The sequence below is a fragment of the Stegodyphus dumicola genome, chromosome 12 (assembly GCF_044657685.1).
Source record: "Stegodyphus dumicola isolate Sdum_Otavi_A_Nest chromosome 12, ASM4465768v1".
NCBI lineage: Eukaryota > Metazoa > Arthropoda > Arachnida > Araneae > Eresidae > Stegodyphus > Stegodyphus dumicola.
In genome coordinates, this window is record NC_140779.1 from 105,288,873 (window position 1) to 105,314,228 (window position 25,356).

The 25,356-nt window shown below is 33.6% G+C and overlaps 1 protein-coding gene across 1 annotated transcript in view; it reads left to right on the plus strand.

Moving 5' to 3' along the window:
• The first annotated feature begins 4,850 nt into the window (after positions 1–4,850).
• The window catches only part of LOC118181735 (homeobox protein SIX6-like), a 53,042-nt gene continuing 32,536 nt past the window's right edge, over positions 4,851–25,356 (plus strand). The window contains exon 1 of the mRNA XM_035350927.2: positions 4,851–6,274. Within this exon, the coding sequence (XP_035206818.1) occupies positions 5,637–6,274 (638 nt within the window). The 5' untranslated portion in view covers positions 4,851–5,636. The remainder of the gene's footprint in view (positions 6,275–25,356) is intronic.

A 25,356-nucleotide genomic window follows, 5' to 3' on the forward strand; every position in this document is an offset into this window, starting at 1 on the left:
CATTGTAGATGTCTAGTTGATTGCTCCAATTGATGTTTACACAAAAGAGTGATAATACGTTTTGCTCAGGAAAATTCTTCTCACAACGTGCAGCTACAGTAACCTTGAAGAAAATTCGCTTGATATTATAATACCTGGAACTGGATTTTTGAGATTGTGTTTTAAAATAGACTACGAAAATCTACGTCCTTCTTCTGGACGTTCCCATTCGTTTGCCTTTGCCATTGCCACCAGAGAAATAAATTCTGAATTACTTCTGTTTTAACAGTTAATTCTACCTTATTAATGTCACCATCATCATAATTTAGTTGAATATTTGTATTTCATATTAAACGATTTTTTATAATAAGAACCTAAAATGTTGAAATTGCGTACTGATTTCTTTGAATACTATATTTAGAACAAAAATCAGTTTACTTCCCAATTTAAATCCATATGGCAATTCAGAATCACGTTATTCTTAATGATTCACCATTAAACCTATAAAATAATTTTTCAAGGAGAAAATAATGCTGGCGCCTTGAAAAATGCTCCTCCCGGGACGCGCCGCTCCTATTCGCCTCTTTTAGCTACACACTGGTAAAAGTCCGCTGAGGGAATTCTGTGAGCAAATACAATACGTCTGTTATTAGATCTGAATTAAAATTTCTTGAAACTAATTGTAATGTTTCTTAGAATCGCAGGAATATCATTGGAACTCTAAATTAAAATATTAATATATTTTAATTTAAACTCTTTTAGTAATTTATTAATTATTATATATTGTATACAGTATGTATACAATATAGTATATAGTACAATATAGTGTGTATTTTAGTAATTATTTTACTAAATTACTTACCTTTAACTAGAGTATTTAAAATATGAATCTTAAAATATTTATATTTTGCAAAACGAACGTTGATATCAAACTGTCTACAATCTATCATAAGAAAAGCTCTCGCCAGTTAGTCTTCAGCTGTCTGTTGCCGTGGAAACGAGCCTTAACCCATTTTCCTTAGGGGTGTCTTGAAGACGAAAGATAGCTCTTTTCCCCTCTACCAACAGTCGCCAAAAACAAAACAACAATAAAGCTACCTTTAGCAAAGAAAGTCTACATACATATTCTTTGCTTTGGCAAAGAAAGTCCGTTCTATATGAAATATATTAGCCCTGTTGCTATAACGACCGCCACCCGCCAGACACTGTGGCGGGAGCTTTTCTTCTCGTAGACAGACAGTACAACTTCTTTTGTGACCCCGAGGCTGATGCGTGGAGCAGCAGCACCACAGGCAAAGAATATGTACATAGACTTTCTTTGCCACAGGTCCGGGGCTTGACCTGTGCTAGGGTCACCTGTATGGTGCTTAAGGCTCTTTCTTGCCAACGACAGGTGCAATCGTGCACTCCTTGTCACGATGAATTTCGTGGGCTTGTGCTGATGCCATTGTCAGGCAAGTAAGATAAGTCAGACACAGACTTCTTTTGTTGGTATAGTTACCTAACATTACGGAAAATGTTTTCAAACTTTCCTTAATGCAATCTAATTCATTTACATTTCCAAATTTGACATCATCATAAAACATACGTGATTCGCCACTAATACCCCATTGCTTAAAAAGACCTTAGTTCAATGGCTCTCAACCTGTTTTGCTCCTTTAACTAGATCATCTACAAGACTATTCCCCACGTCACTTACAAAACTCGAAAAATCTATATACATTTTAAATTTAACGTGGTTTTTATAAATTAAACAACAAAAATGTACATAAAACGTTGATAAATACCAAAATTTAATAAAAATATCTTCTTTATATTCCTAAACTAAAGCTAAATACTTAGCAGGTAAATAAAAGGCTGACCGCGTCTCCTCCTGAAACTATGAAATCCCCCCCCCCCGGTTGAGAACCTCCGTGCTAGTTCAATTCAAGTTCTCTAAATCTGCCGCTTTTAGTATTTTTATTATGAATACAATATCCAGACGCTTGTGATCTATGTATAAAAATTTCGCTCAAGGCATTTAGCCAGGATTTGATTTTAAAATTATGTTAACGAATTAATAATCCATATTTTACAGATGAACTTCGATAAGTCCAAATTGAAGAAAGAGAAGCGGGAGGGTGGAAACTTTTACGTAACTGAAAGTTTGACTTATTTAGGAAAGCTAACGTTAACATTGTATTTTAAATTTTGTCATTCTTTTGAATTTTATTAAAAATTCCGACTTTTCAAAGTTCTATTGCACTTGTCATCGTTCCTTCAAATGGAGAACTGCCATCTTTCAACTTAGAATTTAATGACGTGTTAGCTGTTGGGTAAATTTGCTCAGTACAATCATTATTAACACATTGAAGATTACAGTTAGCGACTAAATACTATCTGCTATAAATAAACAAACACAGCTCACTTTGTTGCCAATTAATCATGCATAAATTCTTGCACTTTACATTGATGTTATAAAACTATTGCTCATCAGTATAACACACTGAATAATTTGAAAAGTAAATTTTGTCTATACTCTTCTTAACGTTTTAGAAAAGTTGCTGAATTCCCTACGTTTTATAAAAAAGGTACGATTTTAATATCTTCGATTGTAAATTATCTTATTGTGCTGTTTATGGGCAGTAACGTCTGCTTCCAAAATAAATCCGAACGAGGACGAAATTTTGTAGTTAGATAAGCAGTAGAGGACTTACAGCTAACGAGGCCCGGAGCGGAAATCTGCCTGGGGATCCCTTTATATAAATCATTACCATACAAAATGTGAACACAAATAGATAATCAACATTTATTTAAGTAAAATTAAGTAATTAAAATGATTTGGAAGACAAAAAATTATAAGACTAAAGAAAAAAAAAAAAAAACAGCTTACACCTAGCAAAAAAACAAATATTTATAAAAAGCGTATTAATCTGGCCCTTTTGATGTTTTGAAAAGCTTTTTTAACTATTCTGTCAATAAAAAATAATAACAAAAATCTGGAAGGTTTCAGATTTTAAATTACGTACAAAGGAGTGTTTTTTTTTTTTTTTTAATCATTTTGTGTGTTGCCTTTATTTATTAAATACCACCCGCTCTTCGCACGTAAACGATAAAATTCAGTTCAAGGGCAATATATTGCAAAATAATTTTTAAATGAGCATATCTTTAGAATATATGAGACACAGTCTCGCGCGCTGGAGATAAAAAAAAAAAGTTTTTTTTTTTTTTTTTTTTTTTTTTTTTGTACAACGTTGTCATTGCTCTTTTTGAAATCCTTGAGTTTCTTAATCAATAATTCGTTAAAGTTTTACAAAATATGAAATCGATAACAGAACAAATTTCAAATTTGGGCTTCCAGATGCCCATATTCACGGGAGGATGACGTTATTCAGAATTTGATGGCTCTAGGTCATGTTGGCTTATCACAATGCGAAAAACATAGATACATTTATGCAGATTCTTCATTATTTAATTTCTTTTAATATAATACATGGCGATAATATTTGGTGGCAACAATCTGAAAGGGAAACACTATAGTGAATCAGCGCAAAATGCCAAAACGAAATTCATAGTCCTTCTGGGCAAATTGCTCCTTTGAACTAATAAAGCAAAAACTTTTTTGAGAGCTTATTAAAAATTTTTAAAGCTTCGTCAAAATTTATGTTTTCAGCTACTGCATGTTTAATCGAAAGGATAGCGAAACCGGTAAGCCTGATTGTTAATCGAAATGAGCTTTTAATCAACATCAACTTCGAAAAATGTCTCTCACAAGAAAACAATTGAAACGCACATTGTCAAAGAGGGTATTTTGTGTCAAATATAAGGGACTGATTTATTTAATATTTACATACTTTTATATTCGTGTATGTAAGTATATATACTTAAAAATTTAACGTTCTTCAGAGGCCCTTCCCCCTTCCCCGATGAGAGGCCCCTTTCGCATTCGCCTTTGTACGCCACCACACATAACAACCATTTCTATATTTCTTTTCTTTTTCTTTTTTTTTTTTTTAAACTCATTCAAACGATAATACGTTTTTTAACATTATGATAAATTTCTACTGCCTTTTTATCTTAAAAAACGTGGCACCACGGCATTTAAAACCGAAATTTCATTTCAGCTGAGTTTTAATGTCACTTAAGAATAAAGATTTACCTTTATGAGTTGGCAGCAGTAGATATTATTTTTATGAAAAAAAATAAAAGGAATATCTGCATGATTTTTCAAATTAAATTTTAAAAAAATCATATCTTTTTAATTTAAAAAATCGTGATGGTAAATTTTTCTTCAGAGTATTAGACTGCTTTCTGCAAATTTCAAGTTAAATATTAATTTATCACACAAAACTCCTATTAAGAAATTCTGGGGATCTGTTGAGAAATGTCTCTTTTATTTTTACTGAAATCCGAAATAAAAAATTTTCCACCTTTACTCTGCTTTTATTCGTTGAAGATAGAAAACTAAACATAATTTATAATAAAAGCTTTGGCTACAAAATCCTTGTATCATAAGGATAACTCGCATATACGCAGCAAAACAATCAAATACTCCTTGCGCTTTTCTGCATGCGCGCACCATTTCGGCCAGAACAGACGGTGGGATTAACAAGACAACATAAAAACAAAACAAACTAAAAAACTTCCCGAACTAAACTCCAGTTTCTGCAGCTGCGAAAGAGCTGTGCCGTCTCCATAACGCGGTGATTGGCATGGAGACATTGATTGGCGTGGTCTCTCGCCCAATCGAATCGCCTCCTCAGCCTGACGCCAGCAAATGAGATCACGTTACGCGCCTGGCCATGGATACGACTCCTGGCCCCTCCTCTTCTTTTCCGTTTATGGCTAATAGCGTTGTCGAAGTCTCGGTAACCTATAAGGGATCACTAGACTCCTCAGTTACCACTCCTAAAAGTCGGAAACCCAGATTCTGCCGTCTTCGGGCTACAAGCGAGACCTGAATTTTGATAACTCGTTTTCTTTTCACGATCGCCTCTCAGAGTGGACGAATCATTTACGGGCATCGTCCGCAGCGAGCGAACGTGCGATCTTTTTCCTCCTGACAGAACGGCGAGTTTAGAACACTTAGAAGTAACGATCGTTTTAAATTTGTGGCAGCACTGGGCAAAGCGGTAATTTTATTTTGCTTTTACCAACAATTTTCCAAAAGTGCCTGAAACAATTTTTCTTGCACGAATTGCTTACTTTAAGACGTAATTTATTGCTAATACATTAATATTTTAATAATAAATGTGTCATAAAACAAGCGGTTGTATGCTTGATTTATAAAAGACGTAGAATACGTTAAGAATTAATAAAATTACAATTTATCATTTCTGAAAACAGCAAGAAAAAGATTTTCATACTTTGAAACTTACAAATGAAAAATTTCAAGAAATAAATGGCGACTATTAAGAACAAATAAGATTCAGTTATGGTGATCTGTCAACAATATATTATGTTACTTTTATTACTTATTTTGAATGCCAGTAATATTGTGATACCCTGTAACGTTCTTGAACTTTACGTTGCAGGGTGAAGGAACATTTGATTTATTAAACAAAGACTCTCGAAATCAGTATCTGAATCTTCTGAAACATACTGAAGATTTGTAACTCACCGTCAAGGCAGACGTTTTGCATGTTACTCGATCTCTTCATTTGAGCTACTGAATTCTCATGAAATACAATATTCCAATGGCCCTAGGACTCAGCCAGCCAACTCCCATTTCACCTTACAATCCTATGGCATACTTGCCTATGCTTAACTTTACAATTAGCCAAGTAGCCGCTGTATGCGAAACTCTAGAGGACAGTGGAGACATTGAAAGACTTGGACGTTTTTTGTGGTCTTTGCCAGTAGCTCATCCGAACTGTGCCGAACTCAACAAAAACGAATCAGTCCTTAGGGCTCGGGCCCTTGTGGCTTTCCATACAGGAAATTTCAGGGAGTTGTATGGTATCCTTGAAAGTCATCGTTTCACTAAGGTATCCCATTCCAAACTCCAAGCTATGTGGTTAGAAGCTCATTATCAAGAGGCTGAAAAGTTAAGAGGAAGGCCTCTGGGGCCAGTGGATAAGTACAGAGTGAGGAAGAAGTATCCTCTTCCACGAACGATTTGGGATGGAGAACAAAAGACCCATTGTTTCAAAGAGAGAACAAGAAGTCTCCTGAGAGAATGGTACTTACAAGATCCATATCCAAATCCTACCAAAAAGCGAGAACTTGCCCAAGCGACGGGTTTGACGCCGACACAGGTCGGGAACTGGTTCAAAAATCGTCGACAAAGGGACCGAGCGGCGGCGGCAAAAAACAGGTAAGATTATTTTGTTGAAATTGAATTTCGATAGGTTTTTGACTAATTTCAATATTTTAATTAATATCGATATTTTAATTAGCAATAAATTTTTCTGTTATCTGCTTTCCAGAAATTGTATGCACTGCATGAAAAAAGTTTTAAATTTTAAGTCTTGAAATAATTGATAAATGGTGAATTTAATTTGAAATTTATTGATTTAAATATATGTATGTTATCTTGCAGTAATATTATGAATCCATATCAAAATTTTAATTGTTAACAGGTTCGAAGAGAATATACAAATGTGTTAATATATATTCTTGTATTTTTATCAAAACGCCTGAACGCAGTTTTTCTGTAACAAAACATTTTAAACATAATAACTACGAAACATTTATTTTTTTTTTCCATTGAAATTAGCTTTAAGTAAAACATATCACTGATTGCAATTTTAAAATATATGTACTAAATACTTTAACTGCATCAGCAGAGATTCTTTACGTTTAGATTTAAAGTATAACTAGTTCCTTAACGTATTTATGTATTTAACGCTGATATGAGAAAAATAGCAGTTTAATGGCAAAAAGCATAGGACAGGTAGTTTACACGAGCACTTTTCCCTCCCTTTCTGTAGATAAACTGATGCCTTTTCAGTGTTTATGCAATTATTGCTCCTCCTAAGGAACAGCAGTTTAATATTTTGGTAAAATAGGTATTCCCCCCTTTCGTGTTGGGAATTAATTTAAGGATTTATTACAGTAATAATATATATATCAAAAGATGTTTTTCAAAATTTATTAAACTAATCGACATTTCAGCAGTAACGATTAGTTTAAAATACAATGCAATGACGTTATCCCTGCCTTGTTATCTTGTTATTTACTACAATGAATTTGAAGTATTCGCAATGTATTTGAAAGAAAAGTTTGCAATACATTTGAAAAAAAAAAAAATTGTAACTGCTTTTTCTTTAAAACCCACACGCAATTATAAGCAGCTTATTTTAACAACAACACCTATCCCTGGTGTAATAAAAATGTATGTAAAATCAATTTTTAAGGTAATATAAACACTAAAGAATGAGGGAAAATGTTTTATGAATCACGAAATTTTACGTTAAGTCGCAGCATTTCATTTTAAATTGCAGTTTAGGGGAAGGAACTTTGAGTTTTAATGGCAGTTTTTGACTTCGTTTTGCAAAAATGAGTCTTTAATAAGCAATACCTTACGAGAAATTTTTATAAGATATTTATAGTATAACAAGTATATCTAGAAAAAACAGACTTAAAACTATGTAGTTGAATATGTAGCTAATAATAAATGATTTTAGAGTAATTATAAATAAAAACTATTGTTCTCAAGCAAATAATTAGGCTCAGATGAGGAAAACCGTTACACGACAGGTATTGACTGCTCTTGTCATTTTTATGTTTCATGTTTCCATTTAAATAAACGAATAAAAAATGAATATTAATATATTCCTCATTTATTCTTTTATTACATATCTTGTAATTATACAACTGTCACAATCACATTAACATCAAAATTCCTCTACTAGCGAGTCAAAAAATAACTATATTTCACTGCGTTGCTTGAAAAAATTGAACTTTTTTCATTCAATTCAAATCTGAAAGTAGTTTAACTATGCTTTATTTCCCATTTTTTTGTTCTAGAAATGAAAACATATCAGTATGAATAAATATACATACATCGGGATATCGTGATTTCATGTTTGGTTAATGTGCATTCCCCTCTGAACATTATTAAAGCAGGGAAAATCAACGTTAATTAAGAAGATATAACATAAATATCTCGAACTCTCAAAAACATAAATATCTCGTTAATTTAAAAAGTATTTCGTTTTTAAAATATGCCAACCGATTATTAATGAGTAAAGTTTGTAAAATATTAGTAAATAATAAAAATGCTGGAAAAATTTGTATCTCAAATTGTTAAATCACACTGGTGATTTTGTCCATAAAACTATCAGCATTTTTTTTTAATATCGGACTATGAATTATAAAAGAATTATCTGCCGATAAATGAGACTATGCAACAGTATCATCTATAAATTTGCATATTACGAGGCTGTTCGCACATTTTCTAGACGATTTTTATTGTATTTCCAGATATTTTTTTACCTAAAATTAAAATTAAAAAAAAAAAAAAAAAAAAAAAAAAATGGGCGATTCGCTTATCAGAAATCGAAAAGCGCAAAAATATATAGGTTATATATCAGAAGATTTAGTAGAGATATGAGTGAAGGGTATGCCTTGCCCCTCCCCCTTTCCCCGAAGAAATTAACAGTGAATTTTGACGTGCGCCTGCTTGCTTTGTCTTGATGTAGTCCTACTGACTGATGGCGCTGTGGGTAAAGAGAAGGTATTTCACATTTGAAAATTAGGTATAAAATACGTTCCTGGTAACATGTGGAATTACTATCTTAAAATATTTCAAAACTCTCTCTATTTTCAATTTGCCATTACATGAAAAACCAGCAACAATCATAAATCCCTCTGAAAAACTTTCTTTAGATTCTTTGAACCATGTTTTAAGATTTTTTTTCCCTCCTTTTTGATGATTATAATAAATGGATCTCTTTTTATTGCAGTCATTTAAATGCACCCATGATTCATCTACTGTTACAACATTTTCCATTTTTGTGCTGATAAATATTTCCCATAAAAAATTCTTCAGTGTGTTTGTTCTACGTTCGGCAATATGTCGTGGAGAACAGCAATGCGCGTTATGTTTTTTCGCCTTTTTAACATTCAAATCAGCATTAATTATTTTTTTACAGTTCACACTGAGCATTTTAATGATTTTGCAGCTGCCCTTTGACTTGCCTTTGACTTGGATGTGTATTTGGAACAATTTTCGCACTTGAAGCCGATCTCCTTTCTTGTTAACCATATTACCTATCGTAGCTTTAGATATCGAAAAATCACTGCTTTCAGAGTTTCCTAAAAACTAGACAAGAATTATTTTCTTCAGAAAGAGCACAAACATAGCCTTCCATCTATTGCTTCTTTACAAGCGGCATTTTTCATGGAAATTAAACGTCGAGTAATAAATGATAACTTAGACTTTGAAAAACATAATTGTAGTTAAAAAAAAGATTTCCAAGCGGACGATTTTCTTTATACCAAAGCAAATTTGATTAAAAAATGTGCGAACAACCCTTGTAAATTAAAAACTATTTCGAACCTAACTAGAAGAAAAAACGCCAATATAATATTTAAAATTAGGCGAAGGGTAACATTACATTGATGTAGATTTTTTTAAAAAAACACTATCGATTTCGAGAACGATCAGACACATATATTTTTCAAGCAAAAATGCTGTCTCTCAAAATAGATAGTTTTATTGAAAATCTACGCCAGTCTTAAGTTTTCTGTCTCCCCCCCTTAATTTTAAAATTCCCTGGCCTGGTACTGTAGATGACCAATTACCCGGACTTCAGTTATTAAGAATTTCAGTTATCCGAATTAGTTATTCTTCTCTCTAGGCCAGATAAAATTAAATATATTTTCGATTTACTTCAGTAGTTTCCATTTTTTTAAATTTAATTTAGTTAACATAAATTCATAATACAGTATAGGAACTATTTTAAATGTGTTATTAACTTAACCAAGACAAAAGTGTTTGATATGCAGACTGATATATGATGATCTACAAAACATATTTAATTAATTAGCATTAACGGAAAACTATTAAACTACAGGCTTGGATTTCTGCACATAATGCAACAATTGTAAATTTTCTGCCTTTGTGATCACAGTTACGTCTTTGACTAAATTTCTCAAATAAATTACAGTATCCATGTTCAAGTGGTCAAAATTCCAATTTAAATGACTAGAATTTCATGACATCTCACCTTTTGCTCACTAATACTGTGGAGTTTATAAAGAAGTCATGTTTTTCACTCTAAACATGTATCAAGCTCTTATTCCAGGCGTTTCTATCATGCTTCACTTGTTTTAGGAAATTCCCGTTTTCTTCTTCCTTCTCGACAAACGAATTTTTAGAAACAGATATGAAATATTTGAAACTCGTTGTTTAATAGGGAACATTCGCAGCATCCTCTTTTACGTAAAGAGCTACTTTAAACACGCGGCATAAATTCGGAACTAACTCTTTTAACACTGCTGCTTAAATACTGTTTTCAACTCACTCAGATTTGCATACTACGTTATTAAAATTTACATTCTGGTAGAAAACTGAAATCAGGAGGAAAAGCAAAGTTCCTAAAACTAAAAATAATTGGCTAGAATAAAATAAGGTGTTTACATACTGACTGAAACCTCTTATAACCATAAACAAAGTTAGGAAGAAATTGGTTTCTTGTTATCAGAGCGAAACAGCCACCAGAAAAGCTTTGTATAGGATATTTCAGTAAGAATGATATAATTTAAAACGAAATGGCAGCCATGTTTAAAATGTTATCAATGTTACTAATTTTTATTTGTGTTTAACATGCTCTGACAGTTCGTCAATGATAGACACACAATTCAAGAACTGTAACTTTGGGTAAAAAGTTATCTTTTCTGTTGAAGCTCATTTCTGCTTGATTCGATGTGTTAGCAAACAAAATTGTTGTTTTTGGTGTGAAAATAATCCCACTATGCTTTGTGGCATAGTGGCATCATCGGAGCAATTTTTATTTCTTTGTACAAAATAAATGAAAGTTTTATTTATTTATTTATTTTTTACCAATGGCGAGCACTCAGCGGACTTCAGGTTGGCCGCTACTAAGGCTTGGAGTGGTGGTTAGTTTATTGTGGAGGCACCAAAGAAAGAGGCACCTTACGTGGGCCATCTTTGCCTCCTATGAAGGTCGGACAGTTACAACCATGCCTTCTTCGGAATTCGAACCCGGGCCCTTTGGTATCGCAGGCGGCTCCCCTAACCACTGTACCGTCTGAGCGGCAGGAAAGTATTGTAATCGCGAAAATTTTCGATTATCATATTTCACCGGAAATATCCATTTTGATCTTTGTCCAATCCATTCAGAGTTGAAGTGTGTACGTCCCTACAGAATAAAGGACTCTTTTTTCCAAAACGGATTGTAAAGTGTATTCAGAAATAATTTTTTTCGTGATGTTCTGTACGAACCCCCGCCCCCGAACGTACGTATATATGTATGTATGTACCTCGCATACCTCAAAAATTATTAGCCATAGAACGTTGAAATTTTATAAATGGGAAGTGCTATAATGTATACCGTATGAATCCTCTAATAACTACAAAGTTCCTCTCTTTTTTTATTGCAATATTGGCAGTAAAATGTGCATATGTATATATAAGGTATTGATTGTGTAAGTGTATATTCACGTTTTGGCATTGTCAAATTTGGGAAAAAAAAAAAAAAAAGCATTTTCAACAACTAACGGAATCTAGCTTTTAATGAGGTCTCCTACTTTACTTATATTCTTATAGTTTACTTATTTATACTATGCACTTATATTCGGAAAAGTTTTATACTTGTTATGAAAAAAATAAAATTATGGCAAGTAACGCAAGGTTTGCGACAAAAAAATAATCGGAATACTTAATTTCAAAATTCGCAATTTTTGATATCATTTTTAGCTTGCCTTGAGGGATCGGTTATTCAAGTTACAATAATTCTAGAAAAAAAAAAAAAATTAAATGAAATGCGGTAAAAATGTATATAATTTAATAGGTCGTAAATGGAAGTCATGCACTGTCTACATCAGAATTTTTCTTCCAAAACGAGGGAACAGACGTAATTACAGTGACCGACGAGCAGTACCGAATGATGATAAAAAATTTTTGGTAATCAAATTTTGAGGATATTGATTTCAGGGACACGTGGTACCAACAAGACGGTGCGACGTGCCACTGCTAAAACCGCTATCTCAGTATTACAAAACATAGTGAAAGGATTATTTCAGAAAATGCAACTGTTAGTTGGCTTCTTAGAAGTTATGATTCAGTGCCTTTAAATTATTTTTTGTGGGTTTGTTTGAAATCAGTGATCGATTCGAACAAATTAAGAACCTTTGGAATATTAAAAATAAACGCAGAAGCTTGCATTACTGGTATTAGTTGCATTACTGCCATTGTTACAAGTTTTTGCATGCAGTCATCGGAAATGGTTTTATTGAATTTGCTTTTATGCGCTAAGCTGAGGTGGATACTTAAATAATATTTTATTCAAAACATAATGTCATAACTTCTATTTCAAATTAATATAAAACGTTCGGGCGTATCTGATATTCCATTTAGAAATCTTATCAGTCTTATCGGAACACCCTTTATCTTCAATACGATTAAATATCAGCACTAGCAAGTATTGCTTTAAAAGCTTGTATGCGTTAGAAACAAAAAAGACGGGAGTAACAATTGTGATAAGTAAGAATTGGAATGAATAAGCATCGACACTTATTTACATCTGATTATCAGTGACACAAAATGCATTTAAAACAACTCTTTAACATTAAGCAACTTTAAAACTGTCGGCTTTCTTTTTGCCAACACCGACCGATTCACTGAGCGTTAGGATATCGGCCAAAAGGCCCCACTGAGCACAGCACTTCGAATGCACATGCTCTAGGAGCGAGTCTTCGCCGAATCCATATCTACTCCAACAGTCAAAAGTTAAGTAAACGGCTGAAGAAGATTAAGACAAATTTATAACAATTAATGGTCGAAAGGGTTTTCGAGTAAATACATTGGTTTGATTTGATTTATTTGATTACGGCAAAGCACTCGAGAGCTATCTGCCTTCACTACGGAATTCCTTCGTGGAGGACTTTCTAATTGAAACTGGTTCGTATACACGTTACACACAGAGAAAACCACGAAAAACGCCCATGCAGACAGCCCGTTCACGGGATTCGAACCTTGGATCGAACTACCAGTGAAACTTGGATCGAACAACCAGTGAACCTTGGATCGAACTACCAGTGAGCGACTTTACCGCTCGGCAGCTGGTGAGCCTTATAAGTAAATACAATAGAAATAAGTAAATAAATGCAAGAATGAATAAAATAAATAAATAGATAGATAAAAAAATGTTACATACCCGCGTAAGGGATACCTCTACCCGCGTAAGGGACTTATCGCTGTGTGTAGATAAAAAACTGAAATGTACTGAAGGTTTAAAAGACCCTTTTATTGTTAAGTTGAACAGAAGGCAATCTTGGTGCATACAAACCAGCCAGAAAATGGCATAAAATGATTTTAAAGTGTAAAATGAAAAGTAGTTAATTAAAATTAAAAGTATATCTAAATCTTATTTAGCCAAAAGCTACGTAGATGTAATTAAACGCGTAATTTGGCTCTAACCTATACCGTCGTGGCAATACAGTAAATAAGAATATTATTGTAGAATAATGACAAATAACGTGGCCTTCAGCAGGAGTAGTGATGGGCAACTTCGGTACATTCTTGTACCCGGTACGAGAGTAACGGGTACAAACAAGTACTCGGTACAAAATACCCGTTACTCAAGTAACCGTTACTTTGAAAAGTACCGAAAACCGATTTCAAGTACCGAGTACCCAAGTAACGATTTGGAGTACCGAAGTAACGAAATACCGGAGTTACGGTTTGCTGTACCGTAGTACCCTAGTAACGGTTTGCTGTACCGTAGTACCCTAGTAACGGTTTGCTGTACCAGAGTACCCTAGTAACGGTTTGCTGTACCGAAGTACCCTAGTAACGATTTGGAGTACCGAAGTACCCTAGTAACGATTTGGAGTACCGAAGTACCCTAGTAACGATTTGGAGTACCGAAGTACCCTAGTAACGATTTGGAGTACCGAAGTACCCTAGTAACGATTTGGAGTACCGAAGTACCCTAGTAACGATTTGGAGTACCGAAATACGCAGCTAACGATTTTGCGCACTGAAGGAACTCTGCCACGTCACCACGTGTTTGATTTTATCTGTACGGAGTAAGATTTTGAATATCAGAAAACATGTCAACTACGGAAGTGTCTGAGGAGCAGACCATTCATGGACACAAGGAGCTCATATCACCATTTCGCAAATACAACCAGATACTACTGTCCTCGTACCAAAATCGAAGTGAGCTGAACCCTCATCGATCCTCCAGTAACGAATACCGAAATACCGAGAAGAGACGCATATTTTCGTTACAAAGTAACGAATACCGAAAAGCACCCGTTTCGGTACAGAAGTAGCGAATACCGAAAAGTACCCGTTTCGGTACAGAAGTAACGAATACCGAAAAGTATCCGTTTCGGTACAAAAGTAACGAATACCGAAAAGTGTCCGTTTCGGTACAAAAGTAACGAATACCGAAAAGTACCCGTTTCGGTACAGAAGTAACGAATACCGAAAAGTACCCGTTTCGGTACAGAGTAACGAATACCGAAAAGTACTGATTTTGGTACTGAAGTAACGGGTACTTGGATGTACCGATTTTCAGTACCCGTTACAACTAAGTACCCGTTACAAAATACCCGGTTCGGTAGTACCGACTCATCACTAAGCAGGAGGAACACGCTCTGACTAAAACAATCTTAAATTCCATTTAAATACGCGCGAGCCAAATTTGCATTCTGGCAGGAAAACGGAAAGAGAGAAATGACAGTAAAGGTTCGCAACATAAAATAGCTGATTAATTAACATAAATACGTTACAACACAAAATAAATGAATCTATACATACAGCAAAGTAATTAAATAAAAGTAACGGCTGTGAGGTTGTGCCATACTGTTAGTAATTAAATAAGGCATAATTAAAGAAACATACAGAGGAACTCCAGAGTAGTGAGTATGAAACAAAACATAGTAGAAAAATGAATGTTTATTATGTAATCGCTGCTCTGTCTTATTTTAGGAATAATATTGGAAAGATTTCAGTAAAAAGATTGCCAAGCTACCTTCTGAATTCGTGTGCCGAGTTATCTTAAGTCCTAAAACTCTGCGCTGATATTAAAAAGCCAAAATTCGTATGTACACAATTCAAGTCAGTTAAAATATAACACTAAAAGGAATTTATTTGATTGGATATCAAAAGGAATTTGATTGGCATTCTGTAATAGTTTCATACTGCTAATACGGGGTGACCGCCTACCTTACAGATATCGAATGGGAAGATATAATTTCTTGGGATTGACACAAGACAGGAAAATGCAGAGATAGAACGACACGACAGGAAATGAAGAGGGGATTGATTCAAAAAAGATTTTCAATGACGGGCTAAAGTGATTCGTCGAGGGAAAGCCCCTTTTTGACCCTGGAGACTACTCCCTCTTCTTCCAACCTAAAATTCAACCGCAGGCGATGTTGGAATTACAGGCCACGACAACATCCCATTTTCCTCTAGCGATTCGGTTCAGACGTCAATTAATACCTGTAACTGGTTCCCTGATTTCCCAACGGGTGCGTAATCTGGTTCGAATGGGGAAGCCCATTTTCTGCTCACTTGGGTTTTTGATGGCCTTACTTTTTTTTGGTATGTGTGTGTCTTGCCGGGGCTTTCAAAGGACATGCGCAGGAAAAGAAATGTGTTTAACACTAGGATTTCAAAGCAATATTTTAAATTATATTACAAGACATGATCTTCTCAAATAAAACATTATATAGAAATATAAATAACGATGATACCTAATAGCGTTATAATAATTATATTAAAAATTTAATTTGTATTTAACTCCAATTTGTAATAGCCCCTAAAGCTTCTTTTTTTAAGTAATTCCTCTTCCTGTCCTAAAAGGATGGTAATATATTATTTATAATTAAGCTTTCAAAAATTTATCATTCTGATATAAGCGAAATGTGTTTAACATTAACATCTCGAAAAAGGGTTTTGAATTATATTACTAGATGTGATCTTCCAAGTAAAATATTCGTACAGATTTATAAATAACAACACGTAATAAAATTACAATAATTAGCTTAAAATTCGAAATTTAATTTGTAAACATTTACTAAAGTTTGTTTTTAAATTAACTTCACTTCCTGTCCTAAAAATGGTAATATATTTATAACTAATCTTTCCAAAATTTACCATTCTAAAATGAAAATCAGATGACTCTTACACAATGCAAGTTCGCTCAGGTATATACATAACAGGAGAAAATAATATTAAAATCATTTATCCATTATGAAAACTTTTAATAATCAGTAGTAATAGAGCGACAGTATAGCCTTCGGTTGAAAAGTAAACAAACCTCACGAATTTAAATCTTTGCCAATACTACAGTCTTATTATTATTATTATTATTTTCTTATTGCTCAACAAAACATATAGATTTTTAGATTCGATATTTTTCGGGTCAGCTCCAACTTTCGTCGTCCCTTCCCCCAGTCCTTCTATGCTTCCCGCCATCTGCTTTCTGTCACTTATAATTGTAAGAAATATTTTACTTCGCTGATTAAATGCAATATGTTTTGAATGGAAAATTAGACTCAACATTTTTAAATGATAAATAACATAATGTCATTTTAAGTTTTATATTTTGTTTATTTTTTTGAAAATCACATCTTTGATTAGTCACCTTCCTTTACAATCCACTGGAGTCGGCGAGCGAAATTGCCCATTACTTGCACCAGCATTTCAGGTAGAACTACCTTCATCTCCTCACTAATGAGATGCATCAGAAAGTTGGGAACACTGGTCGGGAATCGGTGTTCCCAACTTAAAACATAAAATGGCATTATGTTATTAATCATTTATGAATCTCGTCCTTTACATTCCCTACTTAGTGTTACTGAAGGATTTAAAATAAAACTGTAGATTGTTTCTGCCGGATACTGTATGTTGTTTATACACATGATGCCTGTGTTTATATCTCTTTGAAGGCCACAACGGCCTAGACGGCCTTTCATTCAAACAACCGTAATCGCCCCAAACGGCCAAAAATCCTATGTTGTTTTTCTTGTCTTCCCTGAGGTATGCAGTATCAGGTGCAGTTTTTCCAAACGCATTGTATCAGTTTATTATAGACAGTTTGTCCTCAAAAGGATTTATTTGGTTTCTTATCTTTATTTGTTAAAAGTAGAAAGGTGCTGAGACTCTCGAAAACCATTTCGAGCGGTTCGGTATTTTAACATAGAGGTTAGCGAATCCTTTGGTTTTCAAAGTTATATATATATATTTTTTACTTGTTCCATCGATTGGTTTTTTACTGTGTTTTATTTTTTGCCTTTAACTTGTTCCATCGATTTGTATTTTACTGTGTTTTATAATTTACATTTTATTTCACATGTAGCCTAATATGTCACCTCATTCAATTTAATTAGTTTTTTAAAACTGTGTTAAAATTTCCGAAAATATTTAACATATAGTTTTTTGTTCGAACTTGTAAAAACTACTGAATGTGCATATGTTGGATTTTTCTTGGAGCCACAGCTTTTGGTAACTTTTTGGCGAGTTAACTACAATTTTTCTTCTCATTTCCTTAATTTTGCAGCACATTGCGCAAAAAATTTTGACCAAAATTGGTCTTTTTTGTATTGTTCTTACAACTTTGCTTATAATAATAATATATATATATATTTAAATGCTTTGTGAATGAAAACTCTAAGTAATGCATTTCACTGACATAAGTTATAGGAATTAAAGAGCTTCAATGGCAGATATCATCATACATGATTTTCTAATGATAAACTGTTCGGGCTTTGTTTCCGGAAATAATAATAATAATAATAATTTTAAAGATAATTTAAACATTTCTTGATTTGGACATTGGTATATAGTTTCTCCCCAGAAAATGCTTAGCAAACTTAAGTTTATGAAGAAGTTTAGCTGGTTGGTAAGCAGCCCATTTTCACATATATTTTACTATATTTCAAAGCCACCTAAATTGCATTTTATAGATCTATCAGTCCTATCAGTGCCTGAATGTTACGTACTCATGAGTACAAAGGTGTTAAAAATAGCCATTTCTCTAAACGTTTTAATATTAGAATAGAATGTATCGTAGAGGTAATTGACAGTATTTAATTTTTAAAGTTAAATTTTCCGATTAAGAAAAATCATTAAAATTTTTATATTTGATAAGTTTTAGTAAATAAAACTGTTGCTGATGATACTGTCATTGTTGTAAACACTGTTTTACAAATATACTTTAAGTTTCATTAGTTGATTTTAAAGCTTAATTTTTTTATCATGAAAAAGCATTCAAATTTTATGTTAAAGGAAGTAGTTTTCATATGTACTATACTGGTTAAAAAGCATTCAAGTTTCTGAAAATAAACAGCTGGTAATGATACTGCCATTGTAGTAAGCACTATTTTTAAAATATTTTTTAACTTTGGTTACTTGATTTGAAAGCTTAACTTAATTACACTGTCATTATAGCAAACACAGTTCTTTATATGTAATTTAACTTTTATTACTATTTATATGCTGCATAACATTGTATCATCTTTCTTTTTAGATTCATATCTCTTATAAATTTCTTTGCCTAAATCTCCAACTTCTAATTGAAAATATTTGCAAAGTCATAAACGTTATACTTTACAAACTCATTAATTTTAAAGTAGAATTCAAAATAAACTTTCAAAATTTGACGCCAGTTGAATTTTGATAAATGTTGGTTAAGGGAAAATTAATTTCCAGTCGGAGATCCCTCTTTTTTGATAAAAAAATATGCAAATGTCTTCAACTCCAAGGCCAATCTGAGGTTAATTTTTGCATGCTTTTAAATTTCATATTGCGCCCCCTTTTTTTTTTTTTTTTTTTTTTTTTTGCACAAGTAAACTATTTTAGCCTGTTATTATTTAAGGAATGAATCAAATTACAATAAAGAAATGGCCAAGAAAGTTTAAAGCATGTAAGGGAACAAAATATTTTAAAATTAAAGAAAACAAAAATGATTTATTTTGCTCTTAACTTTAGTTAAATTCAAAATTTTGATTTTATAGCGTCATCGATATTAACATTTTTTTTTCTCCTACTTGATATTTAATATTACGCATTAAAAAATTAGCTTTAAGTCACGAAGACCAGGCACCATTTCAAGATAGTGTTGTAAAATACATTTCTGATGCAAAACTGCCTTTCATTTCTTTAACATTGAAAGACAATTGTAATTTAATGTATCCATTGTGAGAAACAGAGAATTCTTTTGAAGTCTCGATAAAGAGAAAATTTTGGTTTTTGGTGAAAATTTTCTTGACAATGCTGACAATAATTTTGATAATGCTTATTTTAATCTTTACTTTTGGAATTTAATAAAAGTCTTAGAAAGATAACAGTAAATCACAAAAGTTTTTAAAGTAATTATTAGCATCTAAATTTAGTAATTTGTAAAAGACATATTTTGCAAAAAAATAAACCTTAACAGATGTTTTAATTTTTTTTTCCCAGGAACAAATAAAAGGGGAAAATTTTTCGCAGATTTTTTTCCTCTCCTGAAGAACAGGAACCTGTGTCTGACCCCTCAAATATCAATAGTTACTCTACGCTAAACTAGGGTTGCCTTTTTTGCTTAATTTAAAATGGTGGATTAAATTTGAAACCATATTTGGTGACTTGATCCCTTACTTGGTGATTTTTCTCTGCCATTTGGAAATTTTTATAACATATTTTGATCTTTTTTTGGCGATTTTACTTTATTTTAAAAAATATTTTGTATCATACTTTAATCATATTAACCGAAACGTTGATCAGAATAAGAGGAGTATTTTCCATGCTTTCGTATACAAACAATCGAGAATTCGCCAACTTGAGAACAATATATGAATCATAACATTAATCTCGATTATATTAAATGGCGTCTGTTGTAAGTTTTCATTTTTGGGCTAACGCTAAATTTAATTTTTTTTTAAGAGCGGAAGGGTCACCCCTTTGATTTCCATATTTTTTTCAAACTAGCCACCCCGTTTTTTCTTCTCTTATCAACATTAATTTTAAATAAAAGTAAAACCACTTTTATAAAGAACTTTTTTTTCATCTTTATTTGCCTCTGCGATTTTTAAAGTTTCTATGAAAGTCTTTTTTTAAAGTCAAAATCCAGGTCTTATTCGGGCTATCTAATTTCTACAGCATTTCTGTTTGCCTCTACGAAAGAAATTACTTCGGAGTCTTTATTTAACAACGATTATTGACTATAAATGCAATAAATCGTGTAAATTTAATGCCTTAGACTGCATATAAATTAAGAAACTGATCTTTCCAAAGACAAGTTTTCGGAAAAAGAAATTAATGATGTAACATATTTAAGAAACAACAGCAATATCAATGAACCCATTAATTCTGAGCCAAGTAATACAATATTTGTTACCAGAGAAAATAAGATTTTCATTATCTCTGCATTAAAACGGTGGAAGACAATTGCGAAAGCATGAGAAATCCACATCGAATTGCTACTAAACAAATTAATTTATCATTCCTCTGACAATGATAAATGTGATTTTCGTTTTGAGCCCTCCCTCCCTAAGCAGACGACTTTCCTTTCCCGAATTTGTATTGTGCATTTCCACCTCAGGGTATTCTCACATAGATCAAAGATACCGATGTTTGCGATGACAGGTCCAAGATGCATAGCAGCATAAAAAGGAAGTTTCGAGAAATAGTGCTCTTCTTCAAGTTTCGCGATTCAATAAAGGATAATAGAAAACCGAAGGAAAAGTTACTTAAGTTAATTATCTCTTTCTATAGAGAGAAGAAATCATAACAATAATATGAGGATCACAAAGATTGCTGAATTAGATACTCAAGTGATATGGCAATTTAAAAAATTGCACTCAACTATGAGTCTGACTTTCGTGAATTAAAATCAGCACTGTTATAATCTTACCTTCTTGGAATAGTGACTGGAATAATTTGAAAGTCAATGCTATTGTAAATACTTTGTGCGTGTCACTGTGGGTTTATTATTATTTTATTCTGTTACTAGTGGATATTCAGTAATAATTCTTTGCAGTGATTCTAAGGGAAAAAATATTTTAAAAATTTAAAACCACTATGCGCCTTTGATAGAAAAGTATTCAAGAAATCTTTATAGTGTTATGCCGGACTTCTAAAGATTTTATTACCCGGGTTTAATGCATTATGTTTGTAAGGTTTATCCTAAGTTTTTAACAGTTAATTTTTAGTTAAAACCACTTTCCTATCTTTCTTAATTTCAGCTTACAATTTCCTGCCAGAACGTGTTTTCAGAATCGCTGTTAAATGCAAATGAAGGAAGAACAAGTATTTAAAGTTGAAGTTCTACTGACTTCGTTAGAGAGCCAGAGATTCTGACCAGCGGGCGATCGTCTTTAAGCCTGCACTCTCTCTAAGCTATTTCTACACTCGGCCGTATTTCAGGCCCTCGATAGCTTCGCCGTTTAGTTAGCGTTAAGGGAACAAAACCTGAAGAATTTTGATAGCTTCGGCTATATCTTTTTAGTTAAGTTTTAGTATTCTTGAGTTCAAGCCCAAGTAGAGACTTTTCTGTATGTTCTGAGAGAGGACAATCTGTTAAGTTTATTTTGAGCAATAAAGGGTAATTAACCCTTCCTGAGTACCTGTTCTCTGTCTATTGAACTAAAGCGATTTTTTGCTTACCAATTTTCAAGCTTCCCCACATTTAGCAGTAAATTATAGATTTGAATATTACATTGGTGCCCGAATAATTGTGACGAACTATGCCATTAGAAAATGAAATTTTTCATTCACCCCTCCGACCTTTCAGGTCCCTCAGACGTCAACAAATCCGATGGAAGGATTCAGATTCAGCGTTGAAACAATGAGAACCGCAATGAAACCTGCGGTAACATTCTAAGGAAAAGGCTCAGTGATGACGTTCCTGGACCAGCTGGATATGCATTTTATTTTGTATCCAGTAAACCAGCTATAGAGAATCACAATAGCTACGACTAACCTCAAAAGTCAAGCTCTGACCTGATACAAGGGAATTGGCAAGTTCTTGTTCGGGGATCCTTACAACTATGAAAATTTTAAGCCTGCGTTGTTAAAAGCATTTCCAGTTGTTGAAGATCGCGCGAAGATAAAAGCGCAACTGTTTAGCAAATATCAGACTAGTTCTGATGATTTAACGGAGTTTATCTTAAGAAAAATTCACGTTTTTAATCTACTATACGGGAAGAGACCTTGTAGTGAGCTTATTGAGGTGATTTTACCACATCTACTTCCATCAGCTCAAGACTTTCTTGAAGTGCGAAACCTGCAAACATTAGAAAACTTATTCCAGCTAGCGGTAAAGTTCCAGAGCAGAAGAAAAGCGGAGAACGCGCGTACAAGTCAGTTTCGCCAACTTTCAAAGTTTCCTCTGAGAAAAAAAACCTCCAGGTCAGCAAAGCACATTTCGGCAGACGGCGAAAGGTGGAAAGCTCGGTAGCAGGAAGACAGGTAAAGCTAAAAATTTCGGATACGAGAATCACCAGAAAGAAGGTGCGGAAAAGAAAATTTAAACTAACAGCGGTGATCGAAAAGGGGTCACGGTCACCGAGTGGAAAGAAAAGTCCCTCAGAAGTCCACTTAAATTGAGTGGTGGTACAAAATTTGGCCTTGCGGAGATACATATTCTACTAAATGACGTCACGATCACTGCCCTCTTGGATACCGGAGCTCAGTGTTGCTTCCTCTCACAGGAAATTTTTAAAAAGCATTTTCGTCGTTATAGACTGTTCAAGACCACGGGACAACGAGTAATTGCCGCCCAAGGCAAACAGTGCATATATTTGGGGAAAACGGCGATGCATGCACAAAAATGAAAGGATAAAAGTAAACTTTCTGGTAGTAAAAGATTTGTTAACTTCAGTAATCTTGGGGGTTGATTTCTTACGCGCAACTAGCGCGAATCTTAATTTCCAGAAGTCTACTTTGCAGGTACACATGAATGCTGTGGAAGAAGAGGAAGAAGCAATACCAGAAACAATTCTGGACCACCTGAAACCAGACGAGAAAGAATAAAATGAAAATTTGCTAAGAAAGTTTTTTTCTTTATTCGACGATAAACCTGGCTTCTTCCAGGTGGTGATTCATGCTATTGATACAGGTAATGCCCCTCCAGTCCGATCGAAGTATGATATATAAGTATGATGGGGTAAAAGGACAGATCTTGGAACATCATATTAAGAAAATGTAAAATTATAAAATCATTGCGTCGAGCACTAGTCCGTATGCAAGTCCGGCGGTCCTTTGCAAAAAGAAAAACGGGCTACCGCCCGGGCACACGGAATCGTACAGGTTTGCGGTTGATTACCGCAAATTGAACAATATAATGAGATATCCCACGTATCCCGTTCCGATAATTAATGAAATAATTAGGAAAATTCGTTTTACTAAATTCATGACAACATTAGATCTGACGTCAGGCTATTTTCAAATCGCTGTGAAACCCGAGGATGTCGAAAAGACAGCTTCCATTACGAAATCAGGCGTTTATGCCCTTTTTTTAAGAATGCCGTTTGGTTTAAGAATGCCGTTTGGCCGGCTACATTTAAAAAAATCTATGGATATCGTTTTAAAACTAGTTTTGGGCAAAAGTACAATAATTTATCTCGATGACATAATAGTCACCAGCGAGACGATAGATATTTGGACGAAGTTTTTACCTTAAACATTTGGAGGAAGTTTACCTTGTTAAATGAGGCCCGCTTCAAGATAAACCCGAAGAAGTGCAAATTTGCTGCCAAGGAGCTGCGATATCTAGGGTACGAAATCTCAAATAGCGTATCAAGACCGACAGTTCCAAGGTTTTAGCAATTAAAAGCTACCCTTCCCCAAACACGGCTGAGAAATTATCTTCCTTTTTGGGTATGTGTTTCTATTATAGAGTATTCATAAAAGATTTTGCGAAGATAGTTGAACTTTTATTAGCTCATAAACGAAAGAAAACTAGATTCACATGGACAGCCGAGGAGAACACGACTTTTGAACAATTGAAAAACACCCTACCCTGCTAAAAATGCCCCATAAAAACCAGTAAAACTTTTTATGGGTTTCTATTTTTATGGTTTTTTCTTACTGGTTTCCAAATGCCCCATAGAAACCAGTCAAACTTTCAACTGGTACCTATAGAATTTTTGTTGGTCTCTATTGACTTTTACTGGTTTCTGCTGATCTCTGTGGGTTTTTCTTATTGACATCAATTGACACCCATACAACCAACATGAATGTCAGAACTTTGTACTGGTTTGTACTGGCTTATATTGACTTTTACTGGCTTTCTTACTGGTATTTAAAAATAATAAATCTTCTGTTTTATATTGGTTTACCCTAATTTTCTATGTGACGTTAATAGACTTGTTGTAAACAATAAAGTTAATAGAATGAAAACATGATCTCTTTAAGACCACCAGAGTAACCTGGAAGTGTAGGTGGTCCTTTTACAGAGGGTTTTTACTAAATAAGCTTATTTATTTGATTTTTAATAAATCTTTGTTGGAAATAATAACAGTAATCATATACATCACACACGAGGTCTCTCTAAGGCGATCAGCCCCAAATAAAAATGCATCTTTGCAAGTAGTTGCCTTAGAGAGATGTTGCTCAATATCAAAATATAATCATGTTCTCAGAAATAGCTTATCTTTTAAAGGCGGTCTCTTAGGGAGGTTGCCTTTACGAAATGAATCTCTCTAAGGCGACCAGTCACACTTGCAGAATTTTCTTTGTGAATGGTCGTCTTACAGAAGGGATGTTCAATACCAAAATATACTTTTGTTTTCAGAAATATTGGTCTCTTTCAGAGGCGGTCATCTTAGGGAGGTGGTTTTTCCACGAGTTGGTTCTCTGACTACACACACATACGCACTTACATTTCTATTATTACAAATAAACACCGGTATCAACCATCATCTCTTTAAAGCGACCACGTTCATTCACAACTGCAAAACTATTTTTCTCCGTGTTAACGCGAACGTGAGGAAAAAATTGTCCTCCCTCCCCCGCTACCTACATGAGAAGAAATTTCCCAACCAAGCAATATGGCGCCGTTCTATTCACGTTGTTATGCGACGGTTGTGTTATGATCGTGGTGGATAGTAGGCTATAGTAATGCAATAAATAATTTACTACGATTTACTATATTACAAATTTTACTATGTTTTACAGTTTAGATATTAATAGTAAATAATAAAATGCCAGCACTCACTGTGAATATGAAAGCAAATACCACTAAAGCCATGCACGTGTAATCGTGTCTA